The following is a 20,965-nucleotide window of genomic DNA, read 5'->3' as shown; positions in this document are numbered from 1 at the left end:
CTGTCTCTGCCTTCTAGTAACTGGGATTACAGACATGTACAATTATGCCTAGTTACTTCTAGGCACTTTTAAGAGTTCTAGATGTAAAAATTTTGTCCTCTGCATAGGCGTTATTCCTGTATTTAGTCTCTGCAATAATGGTTATTATTTATATTTTTGGTACTGAAGATTGAATCTAGGGAAGCTCTACCACTGAGCTACATCCCCAGCCCTTTTTATTTTGAGACAGGGTCTCCCTAAGTTGCTTAGGGCCTTACTAAATTGAGAAGGTTGGCCTCAAATTTGTGTTTCTCTTGCTTTAGCCTCTGGTAAAAGGCTAATATCACCAGGATAATAATGGTTACTTTTTGACCCAAATGAAACCAAAAGGGAGAAGCGGATGAGAATTTTCCAATTATTAAAAGAACAAACAGGAAAAAAAGTAGGAGAAGCATACTTATATAAGCAAAAAGAGACTGAGTAAGATGTAATTAACGTGACCATGTACAATGAGAAGCAGAAGATGAGGGAAAACATATTTGGTATGCAATTTCCAAACAGTGAAGAAAGATACCATAAAAAAAAGAAAATCTCATAGGTTAATTATCAGGTAATATTGCTAAGTAGGAGAAGCTCAAAATTACTTAGTAGAAGAAAAACAATTATTATGGGTTATTTAGGATTCCAAAATCAAGGTGTTTTACTATAGGAAATGTCTACATACAAAAATTTTTACAAAAATTACTAAATATACAATCATACTCTAAAGCACAAGAAGCCTATGGGTTTTCTTTTTTTAAATTTTTTTTATTTGTTCTAATTAGTTATACATGGCACTGGAATGCATTTATGTATTTTGATAAATCACACATAAATGGAGTATAATTTCTCATTTTTCTGATTGTACATATTGTAGGGTCACATGTGGTGTATATGTTTAATTATTCTATAGCAAAAACCTCCAGAGGTAAGTGTTATGTATAATGAAACTATTACCTTATTCATTCTGCACATCATGTTTCTATTAATTTGGTCTAAGAGTGCTAACTTTTCATGGCTAGGCATGTGACACTGTGAAATAAAATTAGCAATCCACTAAAACTTGGTGATTCTTCAGGTATATTTAGTTATATCTAACCTATCCTGTAGTAATAGTTAATTTTGAACTCTTCATTTATCCCTACAAGTATAATCTTACGAAGTTTGAGAGAATTTGCTTCAACCTGCCAACAGACTATAGAAGAATCCATGTAACAATGTCAACTGACATAGCAAAAGCATTTGATAAAATTCAACAACCATTCATGATCAAAAATGTTAGAAAAAACAGAACTGAATTTTCTGTCTCATAAAGAGTATTTACAAACATTCCTACATAGCTAAAATCACAGTTAATAGTAAAAAAATGGAGTGATTTTCCCCTAAGAATGAGAACAAGGCAAAAATGCCCACTCTTCACCTCTCTTAGTCAATAAAATACTGGAAGTTCTGTCCACTATAATAAAGCAAGAAAAAGAAATAAAAGGCATATAGATTTGGAAAGGAAGAAATTACCCCATTGCTCTGCAGACTACACTATTTGTGTAGAAAATCTCAAAGAACCTAGAAAAAAACTCCTAGATCTGATAAGTAAGTTCAGCAATGCTAAAATATTCACAATCAGAGCACATAAAATGCATGTGGAAATAAATAAAAAATCAATACCACTACCAATTACTCTAAAGATAATGAAATGCTTAAATTCTGTACATAATTTGTTAGATTTATACCTATGCAAAGAAAATTACAAAATACTGATGACAAGAAAACCTCAGACTTGTGGCAATATCTATGTTCAAGGATTTACTAGACTTCACATAGTTAAGATGTTAATTTTGTGTAGGATTAGTACAATTACTATAAAAATCTCAGAAAAGTTTTTTGTAGACATAGAATAGCTTAATCTAAAATATAAATGAAAAGGAAAATGTTCTAGGATAGCCAAGATAATTTTGAGAAAGAATAAAGTGAGAGGAATCATATTCCCTGATGCTAAGACTTACTATATACTATATACTATATATATATATATATACTGTATGTAGTGTATATAGTATATTCTATATATAGCATATTCTATATATAGTAATACAGAATAATACAGAATAATCATGACACTATAGTAAAAATTGTACATCACTAACTAGAAAATCCATATGAGTTAAATTTATGAGCACTTTGGATTTTTGGATTAGGGATGCTCAACAGGTATAGTCTATGCAAATATTCCTAAATCCAAAAAAATTCAAAAATCCAAAATACTTCTGATCCCAAGTATTTCAGATAAGGGTAGATACTCAATGTATACTTACGGAGGGACAGACATCTGAAGAACCTGGAATAGAGAACCCAGAAGAATCTACACAAATATGTCCAATTAAATTTTAACAAATAATGAAAACCAATTCTGCAGAAGGAAAACCTTTTTAACAAACATGCTGGAACAACTGGTCATCAATAGCCCCAAAATGAACTTCAGCCTGCACCATAGAATCACAAAAATGAATTCAAAATATACCATCAACTTAAATATAAAACTAAAACTTCCAGGAAAAAAAGAATAGGAAAAAAACTTAGAATCTAATTTCTTAAACTTGACACCAGAAGTATGATTCATAAAAGGAAAATGTGATAAGCTAGCCCTCAAGGTTAAAAGTTTTGCTCTATGAAAGACCCCATTAAGATGAAAAGAAAAATTACAGACTAAAAAAAAAAAAATTAGCACATATCCAACAAAAGACTTGAATCTAGACAAAAATCAATATTTAAAAACAATACATCCAATATAAAAGGAGCAAAAGAAAGAGACATTTCACCAGAAAGGATACACAGATGGCAAATAAGACATGAAAAGATGTTCAACACAATTAACCTTTAGGTAAATGCAAATAAAATCACAATGATTTATCACTACATACCTGTAGAAATGACTAAAAATAATTAGTGCTTATACCAAATGCTGATGAGTATGCAGAAAGACTGAAATACTAATATATAGTTGGGGGAATATAAGACAATACTGACATTTTGGAAAAAAGTTGACTTGTTAAAGAAAACAAAACAACTAAATATGTAGCTCCCATACATCCTTTAAAATGCCCTCCTGGACATTTTACCCAGAGAAATGAAAACTTACTTTATAAAAGAATCTTATTCATAGCAGCTTAATTTGGAATTATCAGATTCTAAAATCTACTTAAATGTCCTTCAATGGGTAAATGATTAAAATATGGTAAATACATACCATGGAATACTACTCGTCCACAAAAAGGAATAAACTATTATACTAATACATGCAATAACATTGACTGAACTTAACAATGATCACAAAAAGTTCATTTCAAGAAGCCATTTATTGTATGATTCTATTTATATAAGATTTATGAAATGATATCATTGTAAAGATGAAAAACAAATTATTGCTTGCTAGGGGTTAAAAATGGGGAAAGGGATGAGCATGGTTATAATAGGGTTGGATGAGGAAGCCTGTGGTATAGGAATATTAAAAGTATTGAGAATGGCTACACGAAACTACACGTGATATAATTACATAGTTATTTATACACACACAAATGAATGCATGCATAACTGGTAAAATATGAACAAGCTCTGTGGATTGTACCAATGTCAATTTTTGGGTTTCAATATTAGACTACAGCTACATAAGATATTAACCCTGGGTCAAACTGTGTGAAGGATGTAAGGGACCTCCCTGTATATCTCTGAAGTATGATGTGAATCTACAATTATTTTAAAATAAAAAGCTAAAAAATACTCACTTCAAATTTATTAATAAAATCAAATAGATTTTGGATTATTAATAATCAGTGCTTAACAACTTTATATTATTGGAAATGAAATTTATATCTTGATAATATAATTTCTTATATAATAAAGGCTGAACATATAACTATGCTCATATGAGAAATGCTTCCTTATTAAGAAAAAATATTACTACTCTGATTTTTTCAGTTTGACATCTAAAATAATTTAAAGAAGAGTAAGAGTAAGAGCTAATAGGTCCTCTTGTAGAGTGCTCACGAAGCGTGCGCAGGGACCCGGGTTCGGATCCCCGGCACCTCAGAAAAGAACAAAAAAATAAAATAAAAATAAAAATAAAAAAAACAAAGAAAGAAGAGTAAGAACTATTCTAGGTAAAGCATGGTATCTCTTATATAGTCTGATTTAACAAGAGGCAATTAAAAAAAAGCATAAATGTTTCAATGTGAGTTAAGAAGACTGCTTTGCTTCTAAGTAAAATAACTATAAAAACTGACTTTATAAAGGGTATCCTGTTTCTGAGCAAAGAATATTCCAAAATATGTTTCCTTGGGAAAAATAATGTTATAAAATCAAATGACACAGACATTATCAAAATTAAACTAAAAATGAACAATTGATTCTAAATAATATTAATGTAAATTGATAAGTTAATTTTACCTGATTTCCAACTTTGCCACTTCAGGTAACTCTCCAAAATTTATCTCTTCTACCTCCAGTTCTTTAATAGCAGCCAGAATTTTCTGCTGATCTTTATTGGTAATTCCATTCTAAGTAGAAATAATTTTAAGGTGTAGTTAAGATAATTATACTGGAATATTTTAATCTTCAAAATCATTAAAGAAGTTTTCTACTTAAATCTGCATCTTGAAAAACAGACCTATTAGAAAATATTATACTAAATATATGGTTTGCTTGTTAAATGTGACTGATGAGGATATTTACACTATTAAAATATTTAGACATATAGTTTATTATAGTTAATTTTTTGTAATACATAATAGTTGTGATAGACTCTCAAATCCAATTACTAGATTTCAATACATATTAGTCAAAACAACAAAGTACAAGTTGATTTAGTTAACTGGTATGCTTATTTTGATTTTTAGAGATACTAGTAATTTCAAGTTTCTAATGAGTTCAGGTAATAAAGCTCATTGCTTTTTTAGATAGCCTATTTATCAAAGTATCTCTAATATTTCTCACCCTACTTTTGAATTGTTAATAATATTAGATGTCAAAATAATGTCCTTTTTATTTGTTCTTTTTAGATATACATGACAGTAGAGTATAATTTGACATATTATACATACATGGAGTATAATTTATCTTAATTAGGATCCCAACTTGTCGCTGTACGTGATTTGGAGTTTCACTGGTTGTATATCATATATGAACAAAATAATATCTTGATAGTTTTGAGAAAACAACAATAAATAGTGGTACTGTTTGGAAGACACATACCTATACCCTCATACATTAAAAAAAAATCTTATTTCTAAGAAGGCTGTTTTACAAATCTATTTCATGTTTGGAAATGAAGCACTAATTTTAATTGAGATATCATGATCACACCTAAAGGAACAAAACCACGATTTTAAATCTTTAAATGTTTTTAAAGTAACAATACTATAATCAGATTTTCAAATTGGTTTTTCACAATCATATTTAATCAAAATAAGATATCAATCATAGTCTGTAGCCCTAGGATTTTTGAAATAGAAAATAAAAGGAGAACCAATTTAAAAAAAACAGTATAGCTAGAGTTTTTGAAAACGGTACTAACCTTTGCAAATTCATCTTTTTTCATGGTCAAAAGGTGTCTTAAAGTTATATCCCGTTCCTATAGAAAAGGGAAAAAAAAACAACCCTTTCACCATTCAATATAAATAGTACAAAGGGAAGTAGGTAAGTGTACATAAGATAGTTAACTGCTGCACTCTTAAACCATTTCCAACTTTCTAGAGGGGACAGAGATGTAAACAGAGAACTACACTATTGGGTAGACAATATACACTCACCTAAAAAAATATAAATATAACCAGTTTTCCCAATTCACAGAAAATGATTACTTTCAAGTTACTTTTCAATTTTGCTTACATGAAAACAGTTCCATAAAACTGGACAGAAATTATATTTATACTGAAGATTTCTCCAAATAGAAAAAAGTTTTAAAATTGTATAATAAAACCCAACTCTAGCCGGGTATGATAGCACATGCCTGTAATCCCAGTGGCTTGGGAGGCTAAGGTAGGAGGATGGCAAGTTCAAAGCCAGCCTCAGTAAAAGCGAGGTGCTAAGCAACTCAGTGAGACCCTGTATCTAAATAAAATACAAAATAGGGCTGGGGATGTGACTCAGTAGTGGAGTGCCCCTGAGTTCAATCCCTGGTGCACTGCCCCCCCAAAAAAATAATTCTAAAACACCTGAACAGAATGTACACACTTCTAAGGGGAATCTGTTTTAAGTACTACTTTATTGTTTCAGTATCCTCATAGTGATTCTCATCTAAATTCACAATGTCTATTAAAGCACCTAGGCAATGCTTGGCGTATGATCTAATTTAACATTCAAGACAAACTCACATAAGCTATTACTGTCCTTAAGGGGGGGAAAAAGTTTAAGTAACATATTTTGGTCAAAAACCAGAGTAAGACTCTGGTGTCAGGTTTGTTTGGTTTAAAATCATGCTTCTAGTATTCTATACAAGATCAGCAACTGCAAAAACAAATGTCTTAAGTATTTACAGAGGCATTAGACCATTGGCAAAAGTTGTTAAATTCAACTAGAAATACTTTATGTAAATATCTATAATAATAAAATTTGGAGATACTACAAGTTTAAGAAGGGATGTATTACAAATTATGCAGAAAAGGTATAGCATTCATTCATAGGCATCTTCATGAATTAAAATTTAATGCTATATTAACCAACAAATAAACATATACAAAAAACTCATTGTTGGTTACCTGAAATCTCACCTTTAATAAATCTGTCATATGTTCCAGTCCAAGACCATGTAAAAATATTTCCAGATCTCCAAATGCTGTGTATGAACTATACATATTTATAGCAATGTCAATTTTAGAATAGACTATAAATGTACAAATAAAAATATATACTTAAATTTCAGAGAAAAAAATTAGACTAGTAAGAATGAATTCATATAGAATATATTTGTAAATTTACACTCCAGATTTGATGCTGTATCAAGGATTGAGCAAGTGTTAATTCTTTTCCACCCTGTTGGGTTAGAGACTGAATCCAGGGCTTTGCATATGCTAAGCAAGTGCTCCACCACTGAGCTATACCCTCAACTCAAAGCAGGATTTCCTAAGCAATGATATGAGAGAAAAAGGGGGGTTAGTAAAATATAGCTCATCTTTCCTAAGAATGAAAATATTCATTAACATATATTCCTGGATTGAGGATATAGCTCAATTGGTAGAGTGCTTGCCTTATAAGCACAAGGCCCTGGGTTCAATGCCCAGTACCAATGAACAAACAAACAAACAGAAAAACAAAACAAAACAAAACCCATATATTCCTTGTAAAATTTCTGCATGTAAACATCTCTTTGATTGTGATAAGAAAAAATTAAGTAACAACTTTAAATGGGGTAGAGAATGGTTTATATACTGAATAATAGTGTTCAAAAAAATATTTTTAGTTTTAGCTTAAAAATGAGTAATATGCTAAAAATACTCAGAATGCAAGGGATGATAGTTTGAATATTAACACAGATGCTGAATCCCTTAAAGATAAATTTTACTGATATTTTACTAAAATTTACATTCAAAGCCAAAGTTGTTATGATTAATATTAGTAAACATAAATAAAACCCTCAAAAATTATGGAGAACAATGCACCTAAAATCTAGACATTTCTAAGCGATATTTAAAAATGCTTGTCTAAGTTTAAAATATCATATATCTTAAAAAAGTCATCATATTTACTGTAAGTGGTAAAAACATGCATTTTTAATTTATTTATAGGAATTCTCTTGAACTAAAATATGTTACCCAAACATGTGATCTTTTTCTTTATCAGAATCTGCTGTCAATAGTTTACAAATAGTCTCTTCTTTAGTTAGCTGTTGATGCTTTCCTTCCAATGGATTTAAAGTCAAAGAAAGAAAGCTGAAGATCTGAAAAGGTTCACAAATTAGTCAAATATAGTTAATATTTATATATACCATAACTGCACTTAAAAAGAAATAACATGATTATTTGTCAACTGGAAAATAAAATTTTAGCAAGATGTAAGGGACTCAACTTTCATGACCTGTTACTCTGAGAAAAACTTCTATAAAAATCAAGTAAATTCTTCCTTGACACAAAATAAAAGAGTATAACTAACTCAAAATAGTAAAATTAGAGAAAGAGAGTAGTAGTTTTAGTAATATATAGTACAAAACTAAAACACCATTTTGACAAATGACTCAGGAAGATTAAGTAGTAAGGTAGTACTTGAAATTGCTAAGTGGGAAGGAAGCAATAAACTTGCCTAAATGTATACAAATCCCAACTATATATCTCAAAGCAATGTGGTAAAATTTCTTAGTTTTACAATCTAACTTCTTGCGAAGTCAATGCTATGTCATGTAATCAGTCAAAATACAAAATCAAATCTCATAAGAGATGATTTATGATTAAATATAACCTTTGATGCTCATAAATTTATCATATCAAATACAGTGTCATCTACCCAAAATTTAATAATGTAGTAAATTAAGTTTTAGTTTTCAGATTTTCAAAAGTTAGAAAAATAATGCAAACATCTTTTTGAAAAAAAAAAATTGTTATTGGGGATTGACCCCAGGGGTGCTTAACCACTGAGCCCCATTCCCAGTCCTCTGAGTTGCCAAGTACCTTGCTAATCTGCTGAGGCTGGCTTTGAACTCAAGATCCTCCGGCCTCACCCTCTGGAGCTGCTGGGATTACAGGCATGTGCTATCATGCCTGGCTTTCTTTTTGAAATTTTCCAAGACTTTAGTGATTAGTCTCTACTCTAGAATAATTTTGGAAATGTACATTTTATTTGGAAAATGATATGCATGTTTATTAGATTGCTCAAAAATTAGTGAAGTTATTTTACATGCAGTGTAAGTAGTATGGTCTGACACTTGTATGATAGAACCTGCAAAATTTCACATACTTTAAAATTCAGAATCTTGGTATTATGAACTCTTGAACTTAATAGTTTTACAATGGTACTGTACTTGATTCATGCTTAGAAAGTACAGACCTCTGGCTGAAGCTTTAATAGTCATACCAAAAGTCTGTATTCATATTTTAATATATAGCAAATATTTATCATTGAGTTTTAAGAACTAAATGACAGCAGATCCTATACCCAAGTATGTTATCACTTTACCACATAGCTTGTCACACATATAGGAATAAATGTTGCTTAAAGGATTTAACTTTTAAATTGTCTAACATCTACAAATTAAAATTATAAAACAATGTTTTAAGTATGTGTTCAAATCTTGACACTTTACTGTCTCAATATGTAAGTTAATTTTTAAAAATCTAAACCAGTTTGTAATATTAGTCTACTCTTATTTTATTACTAGCAACAGCATAAGACTATTAGCCTTTATTATCCATTATTAGCAACAGAATAAGATTATTATCACATTAAAAATGTCTTTGATTTAGTAGATGAATACTGTAGCAAATATTAGTGGTTGAAGAACAAATATTTATACATTTAATAATAGCTGAAAAAACTATTATTACACTTGTGAATCCCAACAAAATAACATAAAAGTTCTACATAAGATAATGTGACATACCACAGAAAAATTTGTTTAACATATAGATGGCTACCTCAAGATGTTTATTTCTTTTTGCAATCTCACTTGGTGTCTTTCCATCTTTGGTTTGTAGCATTTTATTGGCTCCAAGTTCAAGCAACTTCAAAACAACATTTTTATGACCTTGACGTGCTGCCCATGTTAAAGCCTATAAGAGGAGGAAAAGAGGATTGCTTAAAGAGAAAGAGTATACATGAGATAGGAAATGTTTTTAACTGTACTAATGGCACATTAAAAAAGAGAAAATGGTTAATTTACAGAATGATGCAATCTCTTCATTTAATAATACAAGCATAATTCCCACACTGTAATGTAACATACTTCCCATGCTATAATTGCAAAGGAGACTGCAATATTCACTGATTTTACAAAACCAAATATTTTACAGTTAAGCAATGTTATGGAACAAAATGATTTATCTGCCAATCCCCAAAATGTTTTCTACAAAACAAAGAATCCTTGTATAATTCAGAGTCCAAGTATTGTTGCACTACAAAAGTCAAATAATTCCTTTTATCTCATTCATTTGTTGCTGTTTTTCACCAGTGATTATAACCTAGCTCTTTTGTAATTATTACTTCTTAAAAACTCTTTTTGTAATAGAAACAACCAAACATCTATTTTTGTAGACTATGGATAATAATAACGAAAGAGCAAAAATTAAAAAGAAATATTGTAAAAGTCTTTCTTACAGCATAACCATTCTCATCCTGGGCATTAACTTCTGCTCCATGTGCAACAAGGAGAGCAACAACCTGAGGGTGACCATCCCGTGCAGCATACATAATAGGAGTCATAAGTCTCCTGAAGAGGAGGAAAAGAAAATTTGTGTTAAGGCTGCCATTCACAACTGCTCAATTTCATGAATTTAATTATATACAATACTATAAGTATTGTTTGATAGCAAGGAAAAAGTCATAAAAACATTTAATAAGTCAGGTTATTTAAAAATCTAATTTTCCAGCAAAAAGTAAATATTAAAAAAAGATATGACACTTGAAGTACTGAATGCTAAAACAGCACCCTCTAGTGAAGAAATGTATAAAAATTTACTAAACCACACTTCCTAATGTTTTATTAATTTATATATTCATCTAGGAAATTATCAGGTTACTGGCATTATGCTTATGCTGTGGATATAGTGATGAATGACACAAATAAGGCTCCTGCTTTACTGTTTGCTAATTCTAAATGCTTATTACATTTTATTTGGCAGATTGCTGAAAAGTGTAAAGTTTAAAACTTTCCCTTATTTCTTAATGTATCATATTATGATTCTATTTTAGTTTAAGACTAAAAGAATTTTATCCTGACTTGAAGGCTTACTCTAATCAAGAAAGAGATCAATCCAATAATTTAGCCTGCCTAACATTTTTTTGAAAGTATTTTCTGAGAGAGAACAATAGTTTCTCTTTGGTGTATCATTTCCAAAATTAGACATTCATTCCCTCTACTCCTGGAAGTTAGTCAGTTTAGTCCTATTCCAAGGAACATTAGATTATTCTATCAGTTCTACTTGGGCTGAATTTAACACATAGTCTATTTTTAAAGGGGGTCTGATATTCTGGGACCGATCTTCCTCAATCATCCCCAATATCTGATTTAGAAACAAATAACATCAGAGAACAACAAATTAAGTAAGTTCAGACTTCTGCATTTTGATCGAAGAAAGTTTATGTTGGTTATTTATATTACTTAAAATACCTATAAACAAAAATTTTCTCTGTAAGGCTTACTAGTGTTATTTGAATCTGATAACTTCATACCAATGTCTATAGCACAAAACAATTCACACATTTTTCTGTTTCTTCTATTTCCTAGTATATTTTAAGTGCCTTATTTGAAATTATATGCTATATTAAAACATTCCCTCCTTTACCTTGAATATTCCCTACACAGTGGTTTTATTAAGATAGACAATTTTTATAAAGTAAAGATAGAATTTTCTGGATAACTTAAGCAAACATAAAAAGTACATGCAACAGAAAAATTATGAATCAAATACTTATTCTAATTCTTTACTACATCTAAATAAGACCTCTTGGTATCTCTCCTCCACTCCATGTCCCCCTCACAAAGCCCAAATCTGTACCTCTCAAATCTTTCCTATTTCAGTAAATTATCATTAAATCTGTCACTCAGGCATAGGAATAGTTCATGACTCTTCTTCATCACTCCGTATATAAGTCATCAAGAGGTCCTAAGGACTCTCCCTTCAAAACATATTCTGCATCTAAGCACCTCTCATCACCTTGTTAGCCACGGCAGCAGTCCAAACCATATCATCTTTCTCTGACCTGTATTATTGCAAGAGCCTCATAATTGTTTTCTATGCTTTTTATTCTTGTCCACTTCAGTTAATTCTCTTTGAAAATGACAAGTTGTTCCCTTTTCAGGTGAACAATGTTACACTGGTGTCTGACTACTGAGAAAAGCTGAATTTATCAATTGAACAGCAAAATCCTATGCCAGTCTAGCTTATCTCAAATTAATTGGCTTTTTAATACTGTTTAACTGAAACCATCAATAATGTTACATGGCAATTTTGAAAGGAAAAAGAGCAATTCTTCTAGTATTTTCTACTTGTTACTGTTCAATGAAGTAGCAATTTCATTAACTCCTCAGGAAAGTTTAAAAAATTTAACTGATTCACTCAAGTAACATGGTAACTATTTGTGCTTATACTCTTTCTTTTCAAACTACTGAAGTTTGATTCTGCTTGCTCCTTGTAACAAACAAATTTTTAGCTGATTGTATTTTCATTAATTTTGACTTATCATATAGCAAATTTTCCTTTATTTGGTTTACTTCACTTAATGATACTAGTAATATTTGATACTGACATTCCTGTCTTTTGGCTTGCAATTACTTATGATGTTCACACTCTTTTTCTTCAACTATTCCAAATGAACAGGATTTAGCTATTTGTGTGTGTGTGTTTTTGTGTGTTTTAGGCCAATATCTCAGTCTGTCTTTTAGGTGATAACTCTACTACATTCACATTTAACAAAATGACTGGTACACTTGACAAAATTCTTTTCTGTTTTTGCTGTTTACCACTCAGTACATTTTCTTCTTGAAAATCTGGTGACTCTATGCTTAAAAAAACTATTAAATATTATTATCTTTCTTTGCTTTCAGTATCCTACAAAACATAGTACAATTTCACTCAAAATGTCAGTTGTGCCTCTGCTCAAGATGATGACTTTATATTCCCAAGTGTTTGCAAAAGTCTTTATTTTGCCCTTACTCTTGAATGACAGAATGACTAAATGCAATTACAGATCCCAAGTTTATTTCTCAGACTATTTATCTCCTTCCACATATAGCTTCTATATTGTGAAATATGTTAGATGGAAATTTCTGTATAGAAATTCCTTATAGGTAAAATGTCTCTTTAGTAAGCAACTTTTAGGAATTTTGCTTTATTCTTGATATTTTGAAGTTCACTATGATGTGTGTTTATTCAGTTTGGGAATATTCTTGGTCATTATTGCTTCAAATATAGCATACCTTCCACTTTCTTCTTCTGGAACTCTTATTAGATAGATGTTAGAGCTTCTGGAAAGATTTTTATGTCTTTTACCTTTTCCGTTATATTTTCCATGCATTACCCTTTGTGTTGTATTCTAGGCTATTTCTTCACATCTACCTTCTAGTACTTGAATCCACTCTTCAGCTGAGTGCCTTCTGGAATTTTGCACCTTATACTTAGTTTTAACAGTCAACAATAGTTTTCATAATTTACTGTACTTGTTTTGTAATTCCTATTTGTTATTTTGTGGAGGCAAATGCACTAGTCTAAGTCAATCGTTTATAGTTTATTGTCCCTGTTTCATTTCATGATGCTTACCTTATCTAGATTTTAGTGATTTATGGCTAATTTTCAGCCTACTGTATAGGTCCTCTGAACACAGAAGACTCAAGTCCCTAGCCTTCACTGTGCCTGTTAGTAATAGTTTTTAGATATTGCCAGAGTTCCCATCTGTTTCTTTCATCAGTTATTTCTCTTCTATTTAAGAGGTAATTGGGAGGGTTTTCAAGATGGCGGACTAGAGGGCGGCTGCATTTCATGTTGCTCCAGGACCCAAGATTCAAAAGAGGAGATAGTCAGTGACTTGGGACCAACTCAAAGCCGCCGGGTGAGTTTCTCCCATTGGGGAGGCGTCCCGGATGGGGCAGTAGCCCCGGAACACAGGGAACTTTGTGAAGTAGAGTTGCTCGGCGAGACGCCCCTCCCCCCGCTGGAGCGGTAAACACGGACAGCAAAGCGGAGCGAAAAAACGGCAGAGCGAAGTTTCCAGGACTGCGCGCAGCTTCTCTAAGGAGGGGCAACCTAAGGAGACTCATCTGCGAACGGTGAGGCTCCCAGGCCCAGGAGGTAGGTCCGGGCCCCTGGGAACGTTGCCTGGGAAGGCTGCCCTGCCCAGGCGGCAAGACACCCCTCCCCCCGCTGGAGCAGTGAACTCGGAAAGCGGGGAACTTTGCAGAGGAGGCTGCGCAACACACCGCTTGGTTTTGGAGCAATCTGCCAGGGTTCCGGCGGCTGCCAGAGGAAGAGCTGGGCGGTGAGCTATTTGGACTCAGCAACCGCCTGAACAACGGGGAGGGGGGCTGTCCAGAGGAGGTGGAGGTGCGCAGTGAGTGGCTTGGTCTCCAAGCGCCCACACAGAACACCGGGTGGCTGCCTGGAGGAAGAGACGAGCGACGGGTCACTGGGGCTTGGAGCATATGTTCGAGGCTCCAAGTGACTGCTCAGAGGAGGGGTTGCATAGCCAGGCGATTAGGTGCAAAGCAGGTCCGGTCTGGGGACCTAGGCACCTTTTCTTGAAAGAGCTACACAGAGACAAGCTGAGGGGCGGAGCGAAGGTTCCAGGACTGCGGGCAGCTTCTCTGAGGAGGGGCAGCCTAAGGAGACTCGTCTGCGAAGGGCAGGGCTCCCAGGCCCAGGAGGTAGGTCCAGGCCCCTGGGAACGTTGCCTGGGAAGGTTACCCTGCCCAGGCGGTAGTTGTGAACTGAGGGGAACCTCTAGGAGGGGAACTGACCAGTGAGACCTCCCCACCGGGTGAGTCTTCCCCGCCAGGTGAGGTTTTCCCACAAGGATGGTAAAACCAGAGACACAGGCCCAAACAGGCCTTGCCTCAGCCCGCAGCCTAGTTCCCCTTTGGATGACCATTGGTCAACAAGTAGAGGCACCTCTGTCCACTAGCAGGGAATATACCCCACCTGAAGACCACCACCCCTAGAGAGGCAGCTTCCTAGGGGAACACCGCAGTATCAACTTCCTCTAAGACTTCAGGCTACTGAAGGAAAAGAGGGGATACACTAGCAATCTTCAGGGACGTTATAAGTCAATAGAGGAAATCTGCAACATCTCTGCAGTCCACTGACACCTGAACAACATGAGAAAACAAGGGAAGAAAATGCCTCAAACAAATCTGGATGTTACATCAATAAAATCCAATGACAGCATGGCAGAAGAAATGTCAGAAAGGGAGTTCAGAATGTATATAATCAACATGATAAGGGAAGCAAACGATGAAATGAAAGAGCAAATGCAGGCATTGAATGAACGCACCAATCGACAGTTAAAAGAGCAAATACAGGAAGCAAAAGACCATTTCAATAAAGAGTTAGAGATATTGAAGAAAAACCAAACAGAAATCCTTGAAATGAAGGAAACAATAAACCAAATTAAGAACTCCATAGAAAGCACAACCAATAGGAAAGAACACCTGGAAGACAGAACCTCAGATATTGAAGACAAAATATTTAACCTCGAAATCAAAGTCGAACAAACAGAGAAGATGGTAAGAAATCATGAACAGAATCTCCAAAAACTATGGGATATCATGAAAAGGCCAAATTTGAGAATTATTGGGATTGAGGAAGGCTTAGAGAAACAAACCAAAGGAATGAACAACCTATTCAATGAGATAATTTCAGAAAATTTCCCAAATCTGAAGAATGAAATGGAAAATCAAGTTCAACAGGCTTATAGGACTCCAAATACACAAAATTACAACAGACCCACACCAAGGCACATTATAATGAAAATACCTAACATACAAAATAAAGATAGAATCTTAAAGGCTGTGAGAGAAAAGAACCAAATTACATTCAGGGGGAAACCAATACGGATATCAGCAGATTTTTCAATCCAGACCTTAAAAGCTAGAAGGGCCTGGAATAACATTTTTCAAGCCCTAAAAAAAAATGAATGCCAACCAAGAATCTTATACCCAGCAAAACTTACCTTCAGATTTGACGACGAAATAAAATCCTTCCATGATAAACAAAAGCTAAAAGAATATACAAAAAGAAAGCCAGCATTACAGAACATTCTCAGCAAAATATTCCATGAAGAAGAGATGAAAAACAAAGAAGCAAATCAGCAAAGGGAGGAGATATCCTAAAAGCTCTCAAATAAAGAGGAACCAAGTCGTGTCAAAAATAAACAAATAAATGAATAAAATGAGTCAAATGACTGGGAATACAAATCATATCTCAATAATAACCCTGAATATTAATGGCCTGAATTCATCAATCAAAAGACATAGACTGGCAGATTGGATAAAAAAGAAAGATCCAACAATTTGCTGCCTGCAAGAGACTCATCTCTTAGAAAGAGATACCCAAAGACTAAAGGTGAAAGGATGGGAAAAAACTTACCATGCACATGGACCCAGCAAAAAAGCTGGGGTATCCATCCTCATTTCAGATAAAGTGGACTTCAAGCCAAAGTTAATCAGAAGGGATAAAGAAGGACATTTCGTACTGCTTAAGGGAACCATAAATCAGCAAGACATAACAATCATAAATATCTATGCCCCAAACAGTGGCTCACCCATGTATGTCAAACAAATCCTTCTCAATCTCAGAAACCAAATAGACCACAATACAATAATACTAGGTGATTTTAACACGACTCTCTCACCACTGGACAGATCTCCCAAACAAAAATTGAACAAAGAAACCATAGATCTCAACAACACAATCAATAATTTAGACTTAACAGACATTTATAGAATATACCATCCAACAAAGAGTGAATACACTTTCTTCTCAGCAGCACATGGATCCTTCTCTAAAATAGACCATATATTATGCCACAAAGTTAATGTTAGCAAATACAAGAAGATAGAGACACTTCCTTGTATTTTATCAGATCATAATGGATTGAAACTAGAAATAAATGAAAGAGTAAAAAAACAGAAATTACTCCAACACCTGGAGATTAAACAATATGCTATTATATGATGAATGGATAACAGAAGATATTAGGAAGGAAATTAAAAAATTCTTAGAGGTAAATGAGAACAAAGAAACATCGTATCAAAATCTCTGGGACACTATGAAAGCAGTACTTAGAGGAAAATTTATTTCCTGGAGCGCATTCAATAAAAGAAGCAAAACTCAACAAATAAACAACCTAACACTATAGCTCAAAGCCCTAGAAAAAGAAGAACAGACCAAGACCAAAAGTAGTAGAAGACAGGAAATAGTTAAACTCTGAGCTGAAATCAACGAAATTGAAACAAAAGAAACAATACAAAAATCTGACAAAATAAATAGTTGGTTCTTCGAAAAAATAAACAAAATTGATAAACCTTTAGCCACACTAACAAAGAGAAGACGAGAGAAAACCCAAATCACCAAAATTCGGAATGAACAAGGAAATATCACAACAGACACAATTGAAATACAAAACATAATTAGAAGCTATTTTGAAAATCTATACTCCAACAAAATAGAAAATTTCGAAGATATCAACAAGTTTCTAGAGACCTATGAATTGCCTAAACTAAACGAGGAGGACATACACAATTTAAATAGACCAATTTCAACTAATGAAATAGAAGAAGCCATCAAAAGCCTACCAACAAAGAAAAGTCCAGGACCTGATGGTTTCTCAGCCGAGTTCTACAAAACCTTTAAAGAAGAGCTCATTCCAATACTCTTCAAAGTATTCCATGAAATAGAAAAGGAGGGAACCCTCCCAAACTCATTCTACGAAGCCAATATCACCCTGATACCTAAACCAGACAGAGACACATCGAGGAAAGAAAATTTCAGACCAATATCCTTAATGAACATCGACGCAAAAATTCTCAACAAAATTTTAGCAAATCGCATACAAAAACATATTAAAAAGATAGTGCACCATGATCAAGTGGGTTTCATCCCAGGGATGCAAGGTTGGTTCAACATCAGAAAATCAATAAATGTCATTCACCATATCAACAGACTTAAAGTCAAGAATCACATGATTATTTCAATAGATGCAGAAAAAGCATTTGATGAAATACAGCATCCCTTCATGCTCAAAACACTAGAAAAAATAGGGATAGTGGGAACGTTCCTTAACATTGTAAAGGCCATCTACGCTAAGCTCATGGCTAATATCATTCTCAATGGTGAAAAACTGAAAGCATTCCCCCTAAAATCTGGAACAAGGCAGGGATGCCCTCTCTCACCATTCCTATTCAATATCATCCTTGAAACTCTAGCCAGAGCAATTAGACAGACCAAAGAAATTAAAGGGATACGAATTGGAAAAGAAGAACTCAAACTATCCCTATTTGCTGATGATATGATTATATACTTAGAGGAACCAGGAAATTCCACCAGAAAACTCTTAGAACTCACAAGTGAATTCAGTAAAGTAGCAGGATACAAGATCAATGCTCATAAATCCAATGCATTTTTATACATAAGTGATGAATCTTCAGAAAGAGAAATTAGGAAAACTACCCCATTCACAATAGCCTCGAAACAAATAAAATACTTGGGAATCAATCTCACAAAAGAGGTGAAAGACCTCTACAATGAGAACTACAGAACACTAAAGAAAGAAATTAAAGAACACCTTAGAAGATGGAAAGATCTCCCATGTTCCTGGATAGGCAGAATTAATATTGTCAAAATGGCCATACTACCAAAAGTGCTATACAGATTCAATGCAATTCCAATTAAAATCCCAAAGATGTACCTTACAGAAGTAGAACAAGCAATCATGAAATTCATCTGGAAGAATAAGAAACCCAGAATTGCTAAAGCAATCCTTCGCAGGAAAAATGAAGCAGGGGGTATTGCAATACCTGAACTTCAACTGTACTACAAAGCAATAGTAACAAAAATGGCATGGTATTGGTACCAAAATAGACAGGTAGATCAATGGTACAGAATAGAGGACACGGACACAAACCCAAATAAATACAATTTTCTCATACTAGACAAAGGGGCCAAAAATATGCAATGGAGAAAAGATAGCCTCTTCAACAAATGGTGCTGGGAAAATTGGAAATCCATATGCAACAAAATGAAACTAAACCCATATCTCTCACCGTGCACAAAACTAAACTCAAAATGGATTAAGGACCTCGGAATCAGACCAGACACCCTGCATCTTATAGAAGAAAAAGTAGGTCCAGATCTTCAACATGTCGGCTTAGGACCAGACTTCCTCAACAGGACTCCCATAGCACAAGAAATAAAAGCAAGAATTAATAACTGGGATAGATTCAAACTAAAAAGCTTTCTCTCAGCAAAGGAAACTATCAGCAATGGGAAGAAAGAGCCTACAGAGTGGGAGAAAATCTTTGCCAATCATACTTCAGATAGAGCACTAATCTCCAGAATCTATAAAGAACTCAAAAAGCTCAACACCAAGACTACAAACAACCCAATCGACAAATGGTCTAAGGAAATGAACAGACACTTCACAGAAGAAGACCTACAAACAATCAACAAACATATGGAAAAATGTTCAACATCTCTAGTAATAAGAGAAATGCAAATCAAAACCACCCTAAGATTCCATCTCACCCCAATCAGAATGGCGATTATCAAGAATACAAGCAACAACAGGTGTTGGCGAGGATGTGGGGAAAAAGGTACACTCATACATTGCTGGTGGGGTTGCAAATTAGTGCAGCCACTCTGGAAGGCAGTATGGAGATTCCTTAGAAAACTTGGAATGGAACTACCATTTGACCCAGCTATCCCACTCCTTGGCCTATACCCAAAGGACTTAAAAGCAGCATACTACAGAGATACAGCCATATCAATGTTCATTGCTGCTCAATTCACCATAGCCAGATTGTGGAACCAACCTAGATGCCCTTCAGTTGATGAATGGATAAAGAAACTGTGGCATATATATATATACAATGGAATATTACTCAGCCATAAAGAATGATAAAATTATGGCATTTGCAGGCAAATGGACGAAATTGGGGAATATCATGCTAAGTGAGATAAGCCAATCTCAAGAAACCAAAGGAAGAATGATCTCGCTGATAAGTGGATGATGATACATAATGGGGCATGGGAGGGGTTAGTTTTAGGGTTAGGGAGGGGGGCAAGAATGGGGGAAGGAAGAACTGTATAGAGGGAAAAGAGGGATGGGAGGGGTGGGGGGAAGGGGAAAAATAACAGAATGAATCAACCAACATCACCCTATGTAAATTTATGATTACACAAATGGTATGCCTTTACTCTATGTACAGAGAAACAACATGTATCCCATTTGTTTACAATAAAAAAAAAGAAATCTAAAAAAAAAAAAAAGAGGTAATTGGCTTTTTTATTGTTTCAAATAGAAATTTATTAAAATATTTTAATGCCTTGATATCTAAAATTTACTTTGGGAGGACAAGGCTTTAGCATATTATTCTCTGCTTAACATCTTAAAAAGCCAAATTTATTTTCCAAAATTTTCTGCTCTTTTTTTCCTCAAGTTTTTCTTCTAGAATTTTTAAAACCATTCATCACGTTAAAATAATCCCTTTAGCACTCTGGATGAGATGTTTAATTTTATAAATTAACTTAGATTCTTAAAGATGTCTTCTTTAATGCTGAGTCAAGAAATATATCTGCTTATTCAATCTTCTTTTGTTTCACTCAACGTAGTTTTAAATTTTCCTTTATTTAGATCATTCGTATTTGTTGTACACTTATATTTACGTATTTGTTTTTGATCTTTAGAATAGGATCTATAATCTCATTGTATTCCCAAATTGGTCATTATTTATAATTTGAAAACCAAATGAACTTTGAAGATTAGTATAAAAATTCCCTCATTTTATAGTTATTTTTTAACAGTCTGAGTTGATTATCTTGGGTTTACCAAATATATAATCAATATGATCATAAAAATAATAATTTTGTCCTCTCCTAATTTAAAAAAAAAAAAAGGTCTCATGGCTGAATCTGAGGCAACAGAGTTTAATGTCATAAAACAGAGGTCTCAAAATTTTCCTACAAAAGGCAAAAGTATATCTTTTAGGGCTGGTGGAACACATTGGAACATGCATGCATGCATGCCACAACCACTCAATTTT

General features: G+C 33.6%; 1 protein-coding gene across 1 annotated transcript in view; it reads right to left on the bottom strand.

Moving 5' to 3' along the window:
* Window positions 1-20,965, bottom strand: part of Asz1 (ankyrin repeat, SAM and basic leucine zipper domain containing 1) — a 56,462-nt gene that overhangs the window by 10,418 nt on the left and 25,079 nt on the right. Inside the window, exons 5-10 of the mRNA XM_047561898.1 lie at window positions 10,312-10,423; window positions 9,633-9,767; window positions 7,821-7,945; window positions 6,780-6,855; window positions 5,585-5,641; window positions 4,459-4,568 (exon numbers count right to left, since the gene is read on the bottom strand). Of these exons, the coding sequence (XP_047417854.1) occupies window positions 4,459-4,568; window positions 5,585-5,641; window positions 6,780-6,855; window positions 7,821-7,945; window positions 9,633-9,767; window positions 10,312-10,423 (615 nt within the window). The remainder of the gene's footprint in view (window positions 1-4,458; window positions 4,569-5,584; window positions 5,642-6,779; window positions 6,856-7,820; window positions 7,946-9,632; window positions 9,768-10,311; window positions 10,424-20,965) is intronic.

This window comes from Sciurus carolinensis, chromosome 8, assembly GCF_902686445.1.
Source record: "Sciurus carolinensis chromosome 8, mSciCar1.2, whole genome shotgun sequence".
Taxonomy (NCBI): Eukaryota; Metazoa; Chordata; class Mammalia; order Rodentia; family Sciuridae; genus Sciurus; species Sciurus carolinensis.
The sequence above is the reverse complement of the archived record's forward strand: the minus strand, read 5'-3'. Positions and strand labels throughout refer to the sequence as shown.